Below are 15,287 nucleotides of genomic sequence, written 5' to 3' on the forward strand. Positions count from 1 at the left end.
ATAACATAATCATTATGCAAAAGACTTTCATGCCTGACTGGGAGTATGGACCGACCAGTCAATGCCCATGTTCAGCGGGGAAGCAATTACAGAAGCCAGACCTTCTACCTTCTGCAACCCACAATGACCCTGGGTCCATGCTCCCAGAGGGATAGAGAATGGGAAAGCTATCGGGGGAGGGGGTGGGATATGGAGATTGGGCGGTGGGAATTGTGTGGGGTTGTACCCCTCCTACCCTATGGTTTTGTTAATTAATCCTTTCTTAAATAAAAATAAAAATAAAAGGCCCATTGTATTTAGAGAAAGAAAAAAAAAAAAAAAAAGACTTTCATGCCTGAGACTATTTGTGGTTCTGGAGATCAGACCTGGAATTTCTTGCCTTTTGTGTAAGTTTAATTAGCTACTGCTAATTACATTCTCTGAATGTCCTTAAAATTTTGGTTAACCTTGGAATAGGAACTATGTAAATATCTTATACAGGTAGGTTTAAATCCCAGACATTATAAAAGTCCTAATAGCTAATGTGTATTGAGTATATGTTGATGCCAGGGGCTGTATTAAGCTCTCTAAAGCCATATGCAGAGCCAAGGATAATCCTAGCATTTCGTAAAGTCTAATCTAGTGCTGTGCTGCTGGGCCACCACACACTCCAACTCTAACTGGATTATTATTTTTTAATTTTATTCATTAATGAGAGGAATAGGAGGAGAAAACAAACCAGATATCACCCTGGTACATGTACTGCTGCGGATCGAACTCAAGACCTCATGCTTGAAAGTCCCCACACTTTATTCACTGCACCAAGTCCTGGGCCACTTAATGGATTATTTTACCCTTAAATTCTTATTTATTTCTTTATTTATTTTTATATGTCTCACATCAAATACAGATCCCTGTAAATAGAAAATGTGCCTTTACCAGCTTGGCTACTTCCCTGTCCCAACTCTCAAATTATTTGTCATATAAAGAACAGGGGCAATTTTAGAAGATTTAGGAGTAAGTTTAGAGAGTAGGAAGTTGATAGCACCTGGTAATTAAAGTTGTCAATAATTAGCCAAATACAAGATTATTTGTTAAAAAAAAAATTGTCAGATTTTCTTTTTATTTTCTCTTTTATTGCCCTTGTGATTTTATTATTGTTGTAGTTATTGTTGTTGTAATTGATATCATCATTTTTAGATAGGACAGAGAGAAATGGAGAGATGGGAAGACAGAGAGGGGGAGAGAAAGACACACACCTGCAGACCTGCTTCACTGCTTGTGAAGCAACTCCTCTGCAGATGGGGAGCCGGGGGCTCGAACCGTGGTCCTTATGCCCTGCGCTACTGCCTGGCTCCCTATTTGTCAGATTTTCTTTGAAATGCCTTGGAATAATTTACTCAAGAGACTGTGTAATTTACTCAAGAGACTGTGAAAGAACACCAACTAGTGCAATAGAGCATCCTTTCCTGGCTTTGTGTATCTTTTTTTTTTTCTTGTGTAATTTTGTAGACTCTTATCTTTGAGGCCTGTCTTCTCCAGCTCAAGTAATGATTAAGAGGAAAATAGTCAGTCCTCTTCTTATTCTCTCATTTGAGAATGTTTGACAACTATAATGATACTAGTTTTTTTTTTTCTTTTTTGCCTCCAGGGTTATTGCTGAGGCTCAGTGCCTGCACCATGAATCCACTGCTCTTGGAAGTTTTTTTCCGTTTTGTTGCCCTTGTTTATCGTTGTGGTTATTATTGTTGTTACTGATGTCGTTATTGTTTAGAACAGAAATTGAAAAAGGAGGGGAAGAGAAAGACACCTGCAGACCTGCTTCACCACTTGTGAAGCGACCCCCCTGCAGGTGGGGAGCCAGAGGCTTGAACTGGGATCCTTATGCCAGTCTTTGTGCTTCACGCTGTGTGCACTTAACCGGCTGTGCTACCGCCTGACCCCTGGTACTAGTTTTTAATATAGATCTTGTAGTGTAGAGGTCCATATATTTCCCTTTTATTTTAAATTTTATTTATTGTCTTTGCTTGGGATTTACCGTTCCAGGCCTATATTTTCAGATAGAATTGGGGGGAGGTTGTGGGGGTACCATGGCACTGATGCTTCCTCCAATATGATAGGAACTAGGTTTGAACCTGGGTCACATGCATGACACTTGCATGATCACATGCAAGCCCACTTTCCAAGTGATGTATTTTGCCAACCATATATATACTTTTATGATAAATAAAATAATTTAGACAGGAACAGCGAGCTCATTTCAGACTCCATAGCACATTTCAAGGAAAGAACATGTCTATATTATTCCATAGGAAAGTACCTATGAGTGGTTGGTGCACCTGGTTGAACATACATATTATCATGTACAAGGACTCCAGTTCAAGCCCCTGGTCCCCACCTGCAGGAAGGGGAAGTTTTACAAGTAGTGAAGCAGTGCTATAGGTGTCTTCTTTCCCCCTCTCAGTTTCTGTCTGTCCTATGGAGTAAAAAAATAATAATTTTTTTAAATGGGAGAGAGAGGGGGTCAGGCAGTAGCACAGCTAGTTAAGTGCACGTGACTCAAGGACGGGCATAAGGATCCCGGTTCAAGCCCCCGGCTCCCCACCTGCAGGGGAGTCACTTCACAGTCAGTGAAGCAGGTCTACAGGTATCTGTCTTTCTCTCCCCCTCTCTGTCTTCCCTCCTCTCTCCATTTCTCTATGTCCTATTCAACAACCAACGACATCAACAATAACAATAATAACCACAACAAGGCTACAACAACAAGGGCAACAAAAGGGGGAAAAATGGCCTGCAGGAGCAGTGGATTCATGGTGCAGGCACTGAGCCCCAAAAATAATCCTTAAGGCAAAAAAAAAAAAAAAATGGGAGAGAGAAAGAAAGAAACAGAAAGAAACTACATATAGTTCAAAGAACTCTGCTTGCTGTGTCTTGATTAGAATGTATATGGTGAAATTGGCATGGTATATGGGGGTGGCATTCTGCCTGCCCAGATGCACTACCATGTTAGTTTATCCAGAAATGAGTGGACTTGGTTGTTGTGTATGTGTGTGCATGTGTAGCCAAACTTTTCATTGGCTGAAGTGTAAGATCCATGCATAATTTTGTTGATTTGTAATGAAGAATACTATCCTGAGGAAACCCAATTCTTGGGTTCACTAGTCAGTACAAAATTACCTCTTATTTGAAGATAAAAGTAGAAGCAGATAATAAGGGCAACAAAAGGGAAAAAAATAGCCTCCAGAAGCAGTGGATTCGTAGTGTGGGCCCTAAGCCCCAGCAATAATCCTGAAGGCAAATTAAATAAATAAATAAATAATTTTTAAAAAGTTAAAAAAAAGTAGAAGCAGAATACTATGTGGTAGGTATATGAAAATAACAATAGGAGTAGGTGATCATGTGAAATGTTTTCTTTTTTCTTTTTTTTAATTAATTTATTTATTAATGAGAGGGATAGGAGGAGAGAGAGAAAGAACCAGACATTACTCTGGTACATGGGCTACTGGGGATTGAACTCGGTACCTCATAGCTTGAGAGTCCAACACTTTATCCACTGCTCCACCTCCCAGACCACTGTTTTCTTTTATCTTTTAAAAGATTTTATTTATTTGTTAATGAGGAAGATAGGAAGAGAGAGAGAAAGAACCAGACAGCACTTTGGTACATGTGCTTCCAGGGATTGAACTCAGAACATTATGCTTGAGAGTCAGTGTTTTATCCACTGTGTCCAGGGACCACATGTAATATTTTCTAGTTAAAATTAGTTTGGGGGTTGGGCAGTAGTGCAGTGGGTTAAGTGCACGTGGCACAAAGCGCAAGGACCAGAATAAAGATCCTGGTTCCAGGCAGGGCTGGCTCCCCACCTGTAGGGGGGTTGCTTCATGGTTGGTGAAGCAAGTCTGCGGGTGTCTTTCTCTCCCCCCTCTGTCTTCCCTTCCTCTCTCAATTTCTCTCTGTCCTATCCAACAACAGCAATAACAAAAATGGGAAAAATTGCCTCCAGGAGCGGTGGATTCATAGTGCAGGCACTGAGCCCCAGCCATAACCCTGGAGGCAAAAAAAAAAAAAAAAAAATTAGTTTGAAGCATTTCTTTCCTCTCTAGAGAGAGACTTGTCATGTAGATATTTATATGCTCCAGATACTTTCTACTCTAGAGTCACACTAAAAATGTTTGTTTCCATGGACCTTTTACTTCTGTTATTTCTCCTTCTATTTAATGACTCCCTTCAGTTAGATTACTGCCTAGTCTCTGTCAAGCTCCCCCCCCCACCCCCTCTGAGCACTTAGCTCTGGCGTGTGGTAGTGCCAAGGGATTGAATCTGGGACTTTAGAGCCTCAAGCATGAGAGTCTGTTTGCATAACCATTATGCTATCTACCCCCTCAAACCATTTCTCTCTAAGAGAACTTAACATTAATTGCATTTATTACTGTTCCATTATGAGAAGTGGGGATAGGACTGATAATTTCAAGGTTGCCTACACTTGTTGCCTATCCATAAACTCCTTATATATTTTAGATACCGGGAAGCCAGTGTTGAAGTGATGGAGATAATGTCTCATTTTGCTGTGATTGAACGTGCCAGCATTGACGAGGCTTATGTAGACTTGACTAGTGCTGTAAATGAAAGACTACAAAAACTACAAGGTCAGCGGATCTCAGCAGACTTGTTGCCAAGCACCTACATTGAAGGGTTGCCTCAAGGCCCTAGAGCAGAAGGGACTGTTCAGAAAGGTACTTCTGTAACATCATATTGCTTCTGCTCCTGCCTTTGGAACCCACTGTGCTTGATCATGCTATAAACTACTGCTTAACAGCTGGGGAGATACAATAGCTCTGCTGGTAGAACTCATAACCCACATTCCTGAGGTTCAATCCTTGGCACTGCATATAATAGAGTGTTACAGTCTCTCTCTCTCTGTTTCCACTGTCTTATATGAAATAAAAGAAAATAAATAAATAAATAAAATATTTTTTTGCCACTAGGATTATTGCTGGGGCGCAGTGTTTCATTTTACATTACTGTCAAATTGTAAGCACAAAATTTAATAGAATTGGGTTGCCAGGAATTCAGTACAGTTTTTAACCTACACACCAGATTAAAGTTCCATCCATACCTCATGGATTTTCTCCTGACTCTGGTTTGTTTCGCAGCAGAATGACTTTTTTGGGGGTGGGTAGGTTGGGGGAGAACATTTATTTACCTGTGTTCCTGCTACCTATATGTTGATATTTCTTTTATTTATTTATTCCCTTTTATTGCCCTTGTTTTCTTGTTGTAGTTATGGTTATGGTTGTTGTTGGATAGGACAGAGAAATGGAGAGAGTAGAGGAAGACAAGGGGAGAGAAAGACACCTGTAGACCTACTTCACCGCCTGTGAAGTGACTCCCTTGCAAGTGGGGAGCCGGTGGCTGGAACGGGATCCTTATGCTGGACCCTGCGCTTCGAGCCATGTGTGCTTAGCCCGCTGCACTACCGCCCAACTTCCATTTCTTTTCTTTTTTTTTTTTTTTTATTGTTTTCCCTTTTGTTGCCCTTGTTTTGGTATTGTTGTAGTTGTTGATGTCGTCGTTGTTGGATAGGACAGAGAGAAATGGAAAAAGGAGGAGAAAACAGAGGGGGAGAGAGAGAGACACCTGCAGACCTGCTTCACCACCTGTGAAGTGACTCCCCTGCAGGTGGAAAGCCAGCGCTCTAACCGGGACCCTTATGCTGGTCCTTGCGCTTCGTGACACGTGCGCTTAACCCGCTGTGCTACCGCCTGACCCCCAGGTATTGATATTTCATCCCTTGCTATAGAAGCTTGTTTGAGGACTGGCAAAATAGCTCACTTGGAAAGTAACTACTTTGCTATGTATGTGATCCATGCTCAAGTATGAGCCTTACTGCACTGAAGTCGGCTTCGGTGCTGTGGTTTTTTTCACTCTATGCCTAAAAAGGGAAAGGGAGAAAAAGACTTATTTGAGATCAGGTCCATTTCTATATTTATTTATTTATCTATTTATTATTTTGCCAGAACACTGCAGTGCTCTGGCTTATAGTGGTGCTAGGAATTGAATTTGGGATTTTGGAGCCTCAGGCTGTTACAGGCTTGTGAAAATCTCACTTGAACAGTGTGCTGCTTTGCTGTGTGGCTGACCAAGGTTTTAAGCCTGGTCCCCATTGCACTGGAGGAAGCTTTGGTGTTGTGGTCTGTTTCTCTTTCTCTCTGTTTTCTCTGTCTATAAAAAAAATAATTATCTGTGGGTGGAGGGTAGACAGTATAATGGTTATGCAAACAGACTCTCATGCCTGAGGCTCCAGAGTCCCAGGTTCAGTCCCCCCCAGCACCACCATAGGCTAGAGCTGAACAGTACTCTGGTAAAATAATACTAATAAAAATAATAATTACTATTATCTGTTATAATATTTTTATTTCTGAGATCCAGATTTCTGTTTTCCTTTTTATTTATTGCTACATTATCTACACTTTATTTCATATACATTTTCTAGTACTTTTTATAAAATGGTTACATTCATAATAGTGTATCTACTTTCTTCATTTGTTACATGTATTTTAAAAAATATTTATTTATTTATTTATTCCCTTTTGTTGCCCTTGTTTCATTGTTGTAGTTATTGTTGTTGTCCGTTGGATAGAACAGAGAGAAATGTAGAGAGGAGGGGAAGACAGAGGGAGAGAGAAAGACAGACACCTGCAGACCTGCTTCACCACTTGTAAAGCGACTCCCCTGCAAGTGGGGAGCCAGGGGCTCGAACTGGGATCCTTATGCAGGTCCTTGCACTTTGCACCATGTGTGCTTAACCCACTACTCTACCTCCTGACCCCCTGTTACATGTACTTTTAAAGCTATTACTCTGTGTTACTCTTACTAACTTTTTCACTAACTTTCAGTGAAAAAAAGAAGGTCTGGCTGGTGGTGGAGCACCTGGTTGAGCGCATGTGGCACAAAGCACAAGGACCCAGGTTCAAGCTCCCTATTCCCACCTGCCATGGGGAAGCTTCAGAAGTGATGAAGCAGGCCTGCAGGTATCTCTCTGCCTCATCTCCCCCTTCTTCTCGATTGCTGGCTGTTTATATCCAATAATTAATTAATTAATTTTAAAAAATACTTTGAAAGTTAGGCATTAACCAAAAGGAAACTGAATAGAACTATATAGCAAGTTACTGTTATTGCAATCTGGTACTCCTAAGATGTTTACTTGCTGTATCACTGCTTATAGAAGCAATGGAGATTTGTTCAGAAAAAAGGAAAACAAAACAAAAAAAACTCATGCCAGCAAATTGCATACTCTAGCTCATTTCCCCAGTCATAACGCTCTTTATGTTTCTACTAAGTGCATAAGACAGTATAATCAGAAGACGTAATAAAAGTTACACAAATATGAAGAAGTAAATGATTTTGCAAGTTGACATAACCATGTTTGTAGAAAATTTATAAACTAATTTTTATTAATTTTTTATTACCTTTATTAGATAGAGACAGCCAGAAATTGAGAGGAAAGTGGGGGATAGAGAGGAAGAGAGACAGAGAGACACCTGCAGCACTGCTTCACCACTCGCAAAGCTTTCCCCCTACAGGGGAGAACTGGGGACTCCAATCTGGGTCCTTGCTCATTGTAACATGTGCTCAACCAGGTACTCCACCACCCACCCCAAATTTTTAAAGGCCTGAGTAGATAGTTTCCTTTTTTCCCCTTAATTTTATTTAAATGAGATAAAGAGAAAAATACAGAGAAAGACTAGAGCACTGCTCAGCTTTGGCTTGTGGTGGTGCCAGGGATTGAACCTAGGACTTTGGAGCCTCAAGCACATAGCCATTACTCTATTTCCCCTACCCTGGCATCTAATTTTTTTGTTAAGACTTATTTTTATTTATTTATTTATTTATTTATTTATTTTTTCCCTCCAGGGTTATTGCTGGGCTCGGTGCCTGCACCATGAATCCACTGGTCCTCCTGGAGGCCATTTTTCCCCCTTTTGTTGCCCTTGTTGCCATAGCGTCATTGTGGCCATTATTATTACCATTGTTGATGTTGTTGTTGGATAGGACAGAGAGAAATGGAGAGAGGAGGGGAAGACAGAGGGGGAGAGAAAGATAGACACCTGCAGACCTGCTTCACCGCCTGTGAAGCAACTCCCCTGCAGGTGGGGAGCTGGGGGCTTGAACCGGGGTCCTTGGGTCCTTGCACTTTGCACCATGTGTACTTAACCCGCTGTGCTACTGCCTGGCCCCCTTTATTTTATTTTTTATTATTTTTTAAATGTTTATTTATTTATTTACTCCCTTTTGTTGCCCTGGTTGTTTATTTTATTTTTTAAATCAGAGTACTTATAGTGGTACTGGGACTGGAAATTTTGAGCCTCTGTCATGAAAGTGTTGCATAACCATTACTGCCTTCCCAATCTGCTTTTTTAAAAATAGATTTTATTTATTTACTATTTTTAATGAGTGAGAAATAAACAGAGAGGAAGAGAGTCCAGAACACTGCTTAGCTCTGGCTTATGGTGGTACTAGAGACTGAATTTGGTATCTTATAGCCTCAGGCATGAGAGTCTTTTTGCATAACCATTATGCGCTGCTGTCTCAACCCTCTTTTTTTTTTTTTTTTATTGTTTTCCCTTTTGTTGCCCTTGTTGTTTTGGTATTGTTGTAGTTGTTGATGTCGTCGTTGGATAGGACAGAGAGAAATGGAGAAAGGAGGAGAAGACAGAGACGGGGAGAGAAAGACACTTGTGAAGCTCCCTGCAGGTGGGGAGCTGGGGGCTTGAACCGGGATCCTTAGGCCAGTCCTTGTGTTTTGCGCCACACAAAACAAAGTCCTTGTGTTTTGGGCTTAACCTGCTGCGCTACCACCCAACTCCCCCAGCCCTTTTTTTTTTCCTTTCTCTGTTTATTGGCTAGAGACAACCAGAAGTTGAGAGGGAAGGAAGAGATAGAGAGGAGGAGAGAGACAGAGACAGACAGACACAGGAGTACTTAACCACTCATGAAACTTTCCTCCTGCAGGTAGAGAGGCTTGAACCTGAGTCCTTATGCTTTGTAACGTGTGCTCAATCAGCTGCACTGCCACCCATCCCCCCTTCCGTTTTGTGAGATTTGTTTGTTTGTTTATTTACTTATTAATGAGACAGTGATGCAATGCCAGGGATCAAACCTGGAGGGTTTCATGCTTGAGGAGGTACAATAGTTTTTTTTTTTTTTTTTCGATAAAGACAGAGAGAAGGAGAGAGAGAGAGAGACCTTCAGCACTGCTTACTACTTGTGACCTGACCCCTCTCCACAAGTGGGGACCAGGGGCTTGAAATCTGGTTACTTACACATTATGTCATGTTCAGTCAACCAGGTGTGCCACTGCCTGGTCCCCTTCTTTTTGTCTTTTTAACTAGAGCACTGCTTATCTCTGTCTTATAGTGAAATGGGGAATAGAATCTGGGATCTTGGATCCTCAGGCTTTAAAGTTTATTTGCATAACCACTATGCTATCTCCCTGCTTCTGACACATTTTATCTTTTGTTTTTTTTCAGCTTTTAATACTTTTATTGAGTAGAGACAAATTGAGAGAAGAGCAATGTGTAAAGGAATGACACCTGCAGCCCTGCTTCACCACTTGTGAAGCTCCCTGTCCCCCAACTGGGAAACATTTTAGATTTTAACAAGAGAGGAGATGGGGCCAGGTAGTAGCACATCTGGTTGAGTGCACATATTACAATGCATAAGGACCTGGGTTCGAGCCCCCAGTCCCCACCTGCATTGGAAAAGCTTTATGAGCAGTAAAGGCTGTGTTGCAGGTGTCTCTCTGTCTCTCTTCCTCTCTATCACTCCCTTCCCTTTCAATTTCTGGCAGTCTTTATTCAATAAGTAACAATAATGGAAAAAAAAAAGCATACGAGAGGAGACCAAAGCATCATCATTGATAGAGTTAAACTTACATTGTCTTTGTTACTTTTTCTTTCTTTCTTTTTTTTTTTTTAAGATTTTATTAATGGGAAATAATAGGAGGAGAGAAAGAAAGAACCAGACATCACTTTGGTACATGTGCTGCCTAGGATTGAACTCAGGACCTCGTGCTTGAAAGTCCAATGGTTTATCCATTGTGCCATCTCCTGGATCACATGTCTTTGTTAGTTTTTCATGTGGTGCTAGGGATTATATCCAGTGTATGTGAGGCACACTATCACTAAGCCATATTCCCAGCCTAAAAAAATAGCCAGCCAGCCAGCCAACCTACTTTCCTTCCTTCCTTCCTTCCTCCCTCCCTCCCTCCCTCCCTCCCTCCCTCCCTCCCTTCCTTCCTTCCTTCCTTCCTTCCTTCCTTCCTTCCTTCCTTCCTTCCTTCCTAGGGCCCTGCTCAACTCTGGCTTATGGTGGTGCCAGGCATTGAATCTGGGATCTCAGAGCCTCTGGCTTATATAGAAGTCTTTTACAGAACCATTATGCTGTCTAATCATTTAAGAGTCAGAGAGAGAGCTCACTGGGTAGGGTGAGTGCCTTGCCACACATATGCCCAAACTCAATCTGTAGCATCAGGTGTGATTGTCCTGGCGGCACTTCTCCATCTGAATGAGTAAATTGATCCAGGAGTGGGAGATTGCATGTATGAGACCCTGGCTCTCTAAATAAATAAGTAAGTAAGTAAATAAATATTAATTATATACTTGAAAAGTATGAAACATCATTGAGAGAAAGCATTTAGAGGGTGGGGGTGGTGTAGAACTGTACCCCTGTCATCTTATAATTTTGTAACTCACTACTAAATCACGAATAAAAATACAGAAAAAAAAGAAAGCAAGCATATAGACAAAGAATACTGTTCTGTTTTCAGTGTTAGAGGAGGAAGATAAGCCAGCAGAGGAGAAAAGTATTTGACACATGTGCTCATCTTTACTCTTCTCTATGTGTAAGTGAAATTTCACTGCATTTCTCCAATGTGATTTTGTTTGTTTGTTTGTTTTGTTTTGTTTTGAGACACACAGAGAGAGAGGTCAAAGAGACCACAGCACCAAATTTTCCTTCAGCGTGGTAGGGACTGGGCTCAAACTAGGGTTGCGTACATCTCTCCAAGATGCTTTGTGTTTTCTTGCCTTGTTCATACCACATGACTGCCTCTTTAAACTGTCATGTCTTTTCCTGTATACCTACCTTTCACTGTATGTGTGTGTGTGTGTGTGTGTGTATATATATATATATTTTACTTTATTTATTTGCTTCCAGGTTTATCGCTGGGACTCAGTGCCTGCACTGTGAATCCACTGCTCCTGGAGGCTATTTTTTTTCCCTTTTGTTCCTCTTGTTGTTTATCATTGTTATTGTTATTGCTGTCATTGTTGTTGGATAGGACAGAGAGAAATGGAGAGAGGAGGGGAAGACAGAGAGCAGGAGTGAAAGATAGACACCTGCAGACCTGCTTCACCGCCTGTGAAGCGACTCCCCTGCAGGTGGGGAGCCAGGGGCTTGAACCATCATCCTTGCTCAGGTCCTTGCACTTCACACCATGTGCGCTTAACCTGCTGCGCCACTGCCCAGCCCCCTCACTGCATGTATTTTAATGTCTTTTGAAAATTAGTGAAGCTCTGGCAGGGAAAGAAGAAGAAGAAAAAGGGGATGTAGGGAAAGTTCTGGAGAAGAGATTCATTTTCATTAATTTTTACTTATTTATTTATTATTTATTCCCTTTTGTTGCCCTTGCTTTATTGTTGTAGTTCTTGATATTGTCGTTGTTGGATAGGACAGAGAGAAATGTAGAGAGGAGGGGAAGACAGAGAAGGGGAGAGAAAGATAGGCACCTGCAGACCTGCTTCACCACTTGTGAAGCGACTCCCCTGCAGGTGGGGAGCCAGGGGCTCGAACCAGGATCCTAAGGTGGGTCCTGCGCTTTGCGCCACCTGCGCTTAAGCTGCTGCACGTGCATACCACCTGACTCCCAATTTTTTTTTTTTTTTTTTAACCAGAGCACCGTTCAGCTCTGACTTATGGAGGTGCAGGGGATTGAAACTGGGACTTTGGAGCCTCAGGCATGAAAGTCTCTTTGCATAACCATTATGCTATCTACCCCTGCCCTTCATTAATTTTTATCTTTGGTTATGTGGGGGAATTGACATCATTAAAAATTGAGGTAATGGGGAGGCAGGTGGTGGCACATCTAATAGAGTGTTCATGTTACAATGCACAAGGATCTGGGTTCAAGCCCCCAATCCCCAATAGTGGGGGCAAGGGGAGAGGAAAGACTTGACAAGTGGTGAAGCATTGCTGCAGGTGTCTCTTTCTCCCTTTCTTCCCCCCCTTTTGTTGCCCTTGTTTATCATCGTCGTTGTTGTTGTTTTTATTGTTGTTCTTACTGCTGTCATTGTTGGATAGGACAGAGAAATCAAGAGAGGGGGAAGTTAGAAAAGGGGAGAGAAAGACAGACACCTGCAGATCTGCTTCACCGCCTGTGAAGCGACTCCCCTGCAGGTGGGGAGCCAGGGCTCAAACAGGGATCCTTACACCAGTCCTTGTGCTTCACAAGCTGCATCACTGCCCAGTTCCTCCTCCCTCCCTTTTTTTTTTCATAAATTTTCTTATATTTATTTATTCCTTTTTGTTGCACTTGTTTTATTGTTGTAGTCATTGTTGTTATTGATGTCATTGTTGTTGGATAGGACAGAGAGAAATGGAGAGAGGTAGGGAGGACAGAGGGGGAGAGAAAGACAGACACCTGCAGACCTGCTTCACCGCCTGTGAAAGGACTCCCTTGCAGGTGGGGACCCGGGGACTCGAACTGGGATCCTTACACTGGTCCTTGGGCTTCATGTCATGTGCGCTTAACCCACTGCACCACCACCCAGCTCCCCCTCTCCCTTTCTATCTCCCTTTCCCTCTCAATTTCTGTCTCTATCAAATAAATAAATTAAATAGTCAAAAATATTGAGGTAATGTTGATTTATAGGACTGCATATGCTTTTGTTGTCCTTGTTTTTTTTTTATTGTTGTAGTTATTATTGTTGTTGTTGCTATCGTTGTTGTTGGATAGGACAGAGAGAAATGGAGAGAGGAGGGGAAGACAGAGAGGGGGAGAGAAAGATAGACACCTGCAGACCTGCTTCACCGCCTGTGAAGCGACTCCCCTGCAGTTGGGGAGCTGGGGGCTTGAACCCAGATCTTTACGCGGGTCCTTGCACTTCGCACCACGTGCGCTTAACCAACTGTGCCGCCACCCGACTTCCCAACTGCATATACTTTTGAGGTACAGTTTCATACCACTTTGAATGTATTTTTGATATTAATATTAATATTGATAGTATTAATGATATTGCATCATGCCTTCCTTCCAAGATCAGACGAGATCGGGCGTGTTGAGGGTGGTATGGCCGTAGATTGCATCATGCCTTCCTACCAAAGTATCAGTATTCCTCCACCACAGTGAAATTAGTGGTCATGAATATAATATAAAATGCTCTTGCGTACTAAAACATTAAAATTCTGTTACACTTAAGCTGAGACTACTGGAATCAGTATATTTCAGTAGAAAGTGATCTTGTATTCAGCTTTCTAAAAATGCCTTTTTTAAATCTAATAGTATCTAATACCTAATGGCTAAACATTTCTGAATTAGGTAGCATGATTCAAAAATATTCTGATTCTTTTTTTTTTTAAAGATTTTTATTTGTTTATGAGGAAGTAGAAGGAGAAAGAACCAGACATCACTCTGGTACATATGCATCCGGGGATTGAACTCGGGACCTCATGCTTGAGAGTCCAGTGCTTTTTATCCACTGCGCCACCTCCCAGACCACAACGTATTCTGATTCTTATTTATAGGTTTGAAGTCTGGAGTTTAATTCCTGGCACTACGTATATCAGATTGATACCCTGGTTCTGTCAAATCTTTCTCATTAGTTATAAACAATTCTTATTTTATAGATTTTTAAAAAAATATTTTTCCCTTTGGTTGCCTTTATTGTTGTAGTTATTATTGTTGTTGTTATTTATGTCGTCATTGTTGGATAGGACAGAGAGAAATGGAGAGACGAGGGGAAGACAGAGAGGGAGAGAGAAAAATAGACACCTGCAGACCTGCTTCACCGCTTGTGAAACAACTTCCCTGCAGGTGGGGGGCTGGGAGCTTGAACCAGGGTCCTTGCACTTTGCGCCACCTGTGCTTAACCCACTGTGCTACCACCTGACTCCCAATTCTTTTTTGTTTTTAAAAAACCCAATTTAGGGGAACCAGGCAGTATTGTACCAGCTACAGTATACATGTTACTAAGCACAAGAACTTGGTTTCAAGCCCCCAGTACCCATGAGTGATGAAGCACTACTACAGGCATAACTCTTTCTCTCTGTCCTCCCATCTCTACTTCTGTATCAGAAAATGAAAGGGGAGAGGGATGACCCAACCTTTAAGAGCAGTGGAGTCACCGTGCAGATATTGAGCCCCAGAAATAACTTTGGTGGCCAAAAAAAAAAAAAAATCCTGATATTTTTTTAAACAAGTCTAAATGTGACCTTTCAACTATTTCAGAGGAGATTCGAAAACAAGGCTTATCTCAATGGCTTGATTCTCTTCAAATTGATAACACCGCCTCTCCAGACCTGCAGCTCACTGTAGGAGCAGTGATTGTAGAAGAAATGAGAGCAGCCATAGAGAAGCAGACTGGCTTTCAGTGTTCAGCTGGAATTTCACACAACAAGGTAAAGCCTAATAGACTTCAGAAGAAAACTTTGGTAACCTGGGAGGTGGTACAGAGGCAGAATGAAGAACTTAAAAACTCAAGGTTCCGGGAGTCCAGCAGTAGCGCAGTAGGTTAAGTGCATGCACGTGGCGCACAGCGCAAGGACTGGCTTATATAAGGTTCCCAGTTCGAGCCCCCTGCTCGCCACCTGCAGGGGAGTCGCTTCACAGGTGGTAAAGCAGGTCTGCAGGTGTCTGTTTCTCTCTCACCCTCTCTGTCTTCCCCTCCTCTTTCCATTTCTCTCTGTCCTATCCAACAACAATGACAACAATAATAACCACAACAATATAACAAGGGCAACAAAAGGGAATAAATAAATAAATACACAAAAAAAAAAAACTGGGGAGAATACAGGTCCAAGAAGGATTCAGAGGACCTACTGGGGGTTGTATTGTTATATGGGAAACTGGCGAATGTTATGCATGTACAAACTATTGTACTTACTGTTGAATGTAAAACATTAATTCCTCAATAAAAAAAAAAAATCAGAAAAAAAAGAGACAGAGAGGGAAAGAAACAGTGAGGCATAAAAAAAAAAAAAAAAAAAAAAAAACAACCCCAAGTTCCATGTTCTACCCCAGAGTTGTTATG

At 41.7% G+C, this 15,287-nt stretch overlaps 1 protein-coding gene across 6 annotated transcripts in view; it reads left to right on the top strand.

Annotated features, from left to right (window-relative positions):
* Positions 1–15,287, top strand: part of POLH (DNA polymerase eta) — a 45,947-nt gene that overhangs the window by 8,232 nt on the left and 22,428 nt on the right. For 5 of the 6 annotated variants that reach the window (XM_060189860.1, XM_060189857.1, XM_060189856.1 and 2 more), the window contains exons 4-5: positions 4,498–4,712; positions 14,486–14,655. In XM_060189860.1, coding sequence (XP_060045843.1) covers positions 4,498–4,712; positions 14,486–14,655 — 385 coding nt within the window. The remainder of the gene's footprint in view (positions 1–4,497; positions 4,713–14,485; positions 14,656–15,287) is intronic. The other variant, XM_060189861.1, reaches the window with a different exon arrangement.

This window comes from Erinaceus europaeus, chromosome 4, assembly GCF_950295315.1.
Source record: "Erinaceus europaeus chromosome 4, mEriEur2.1, whole genome shotgun sequence".
Classification (NCBI taxonomy): Eukaryota; Metazoa; Chordata; class Mammalia; order Eulipotyphla; family Erinaceidae; genus Erinaceus; species Erinaceus europaeus.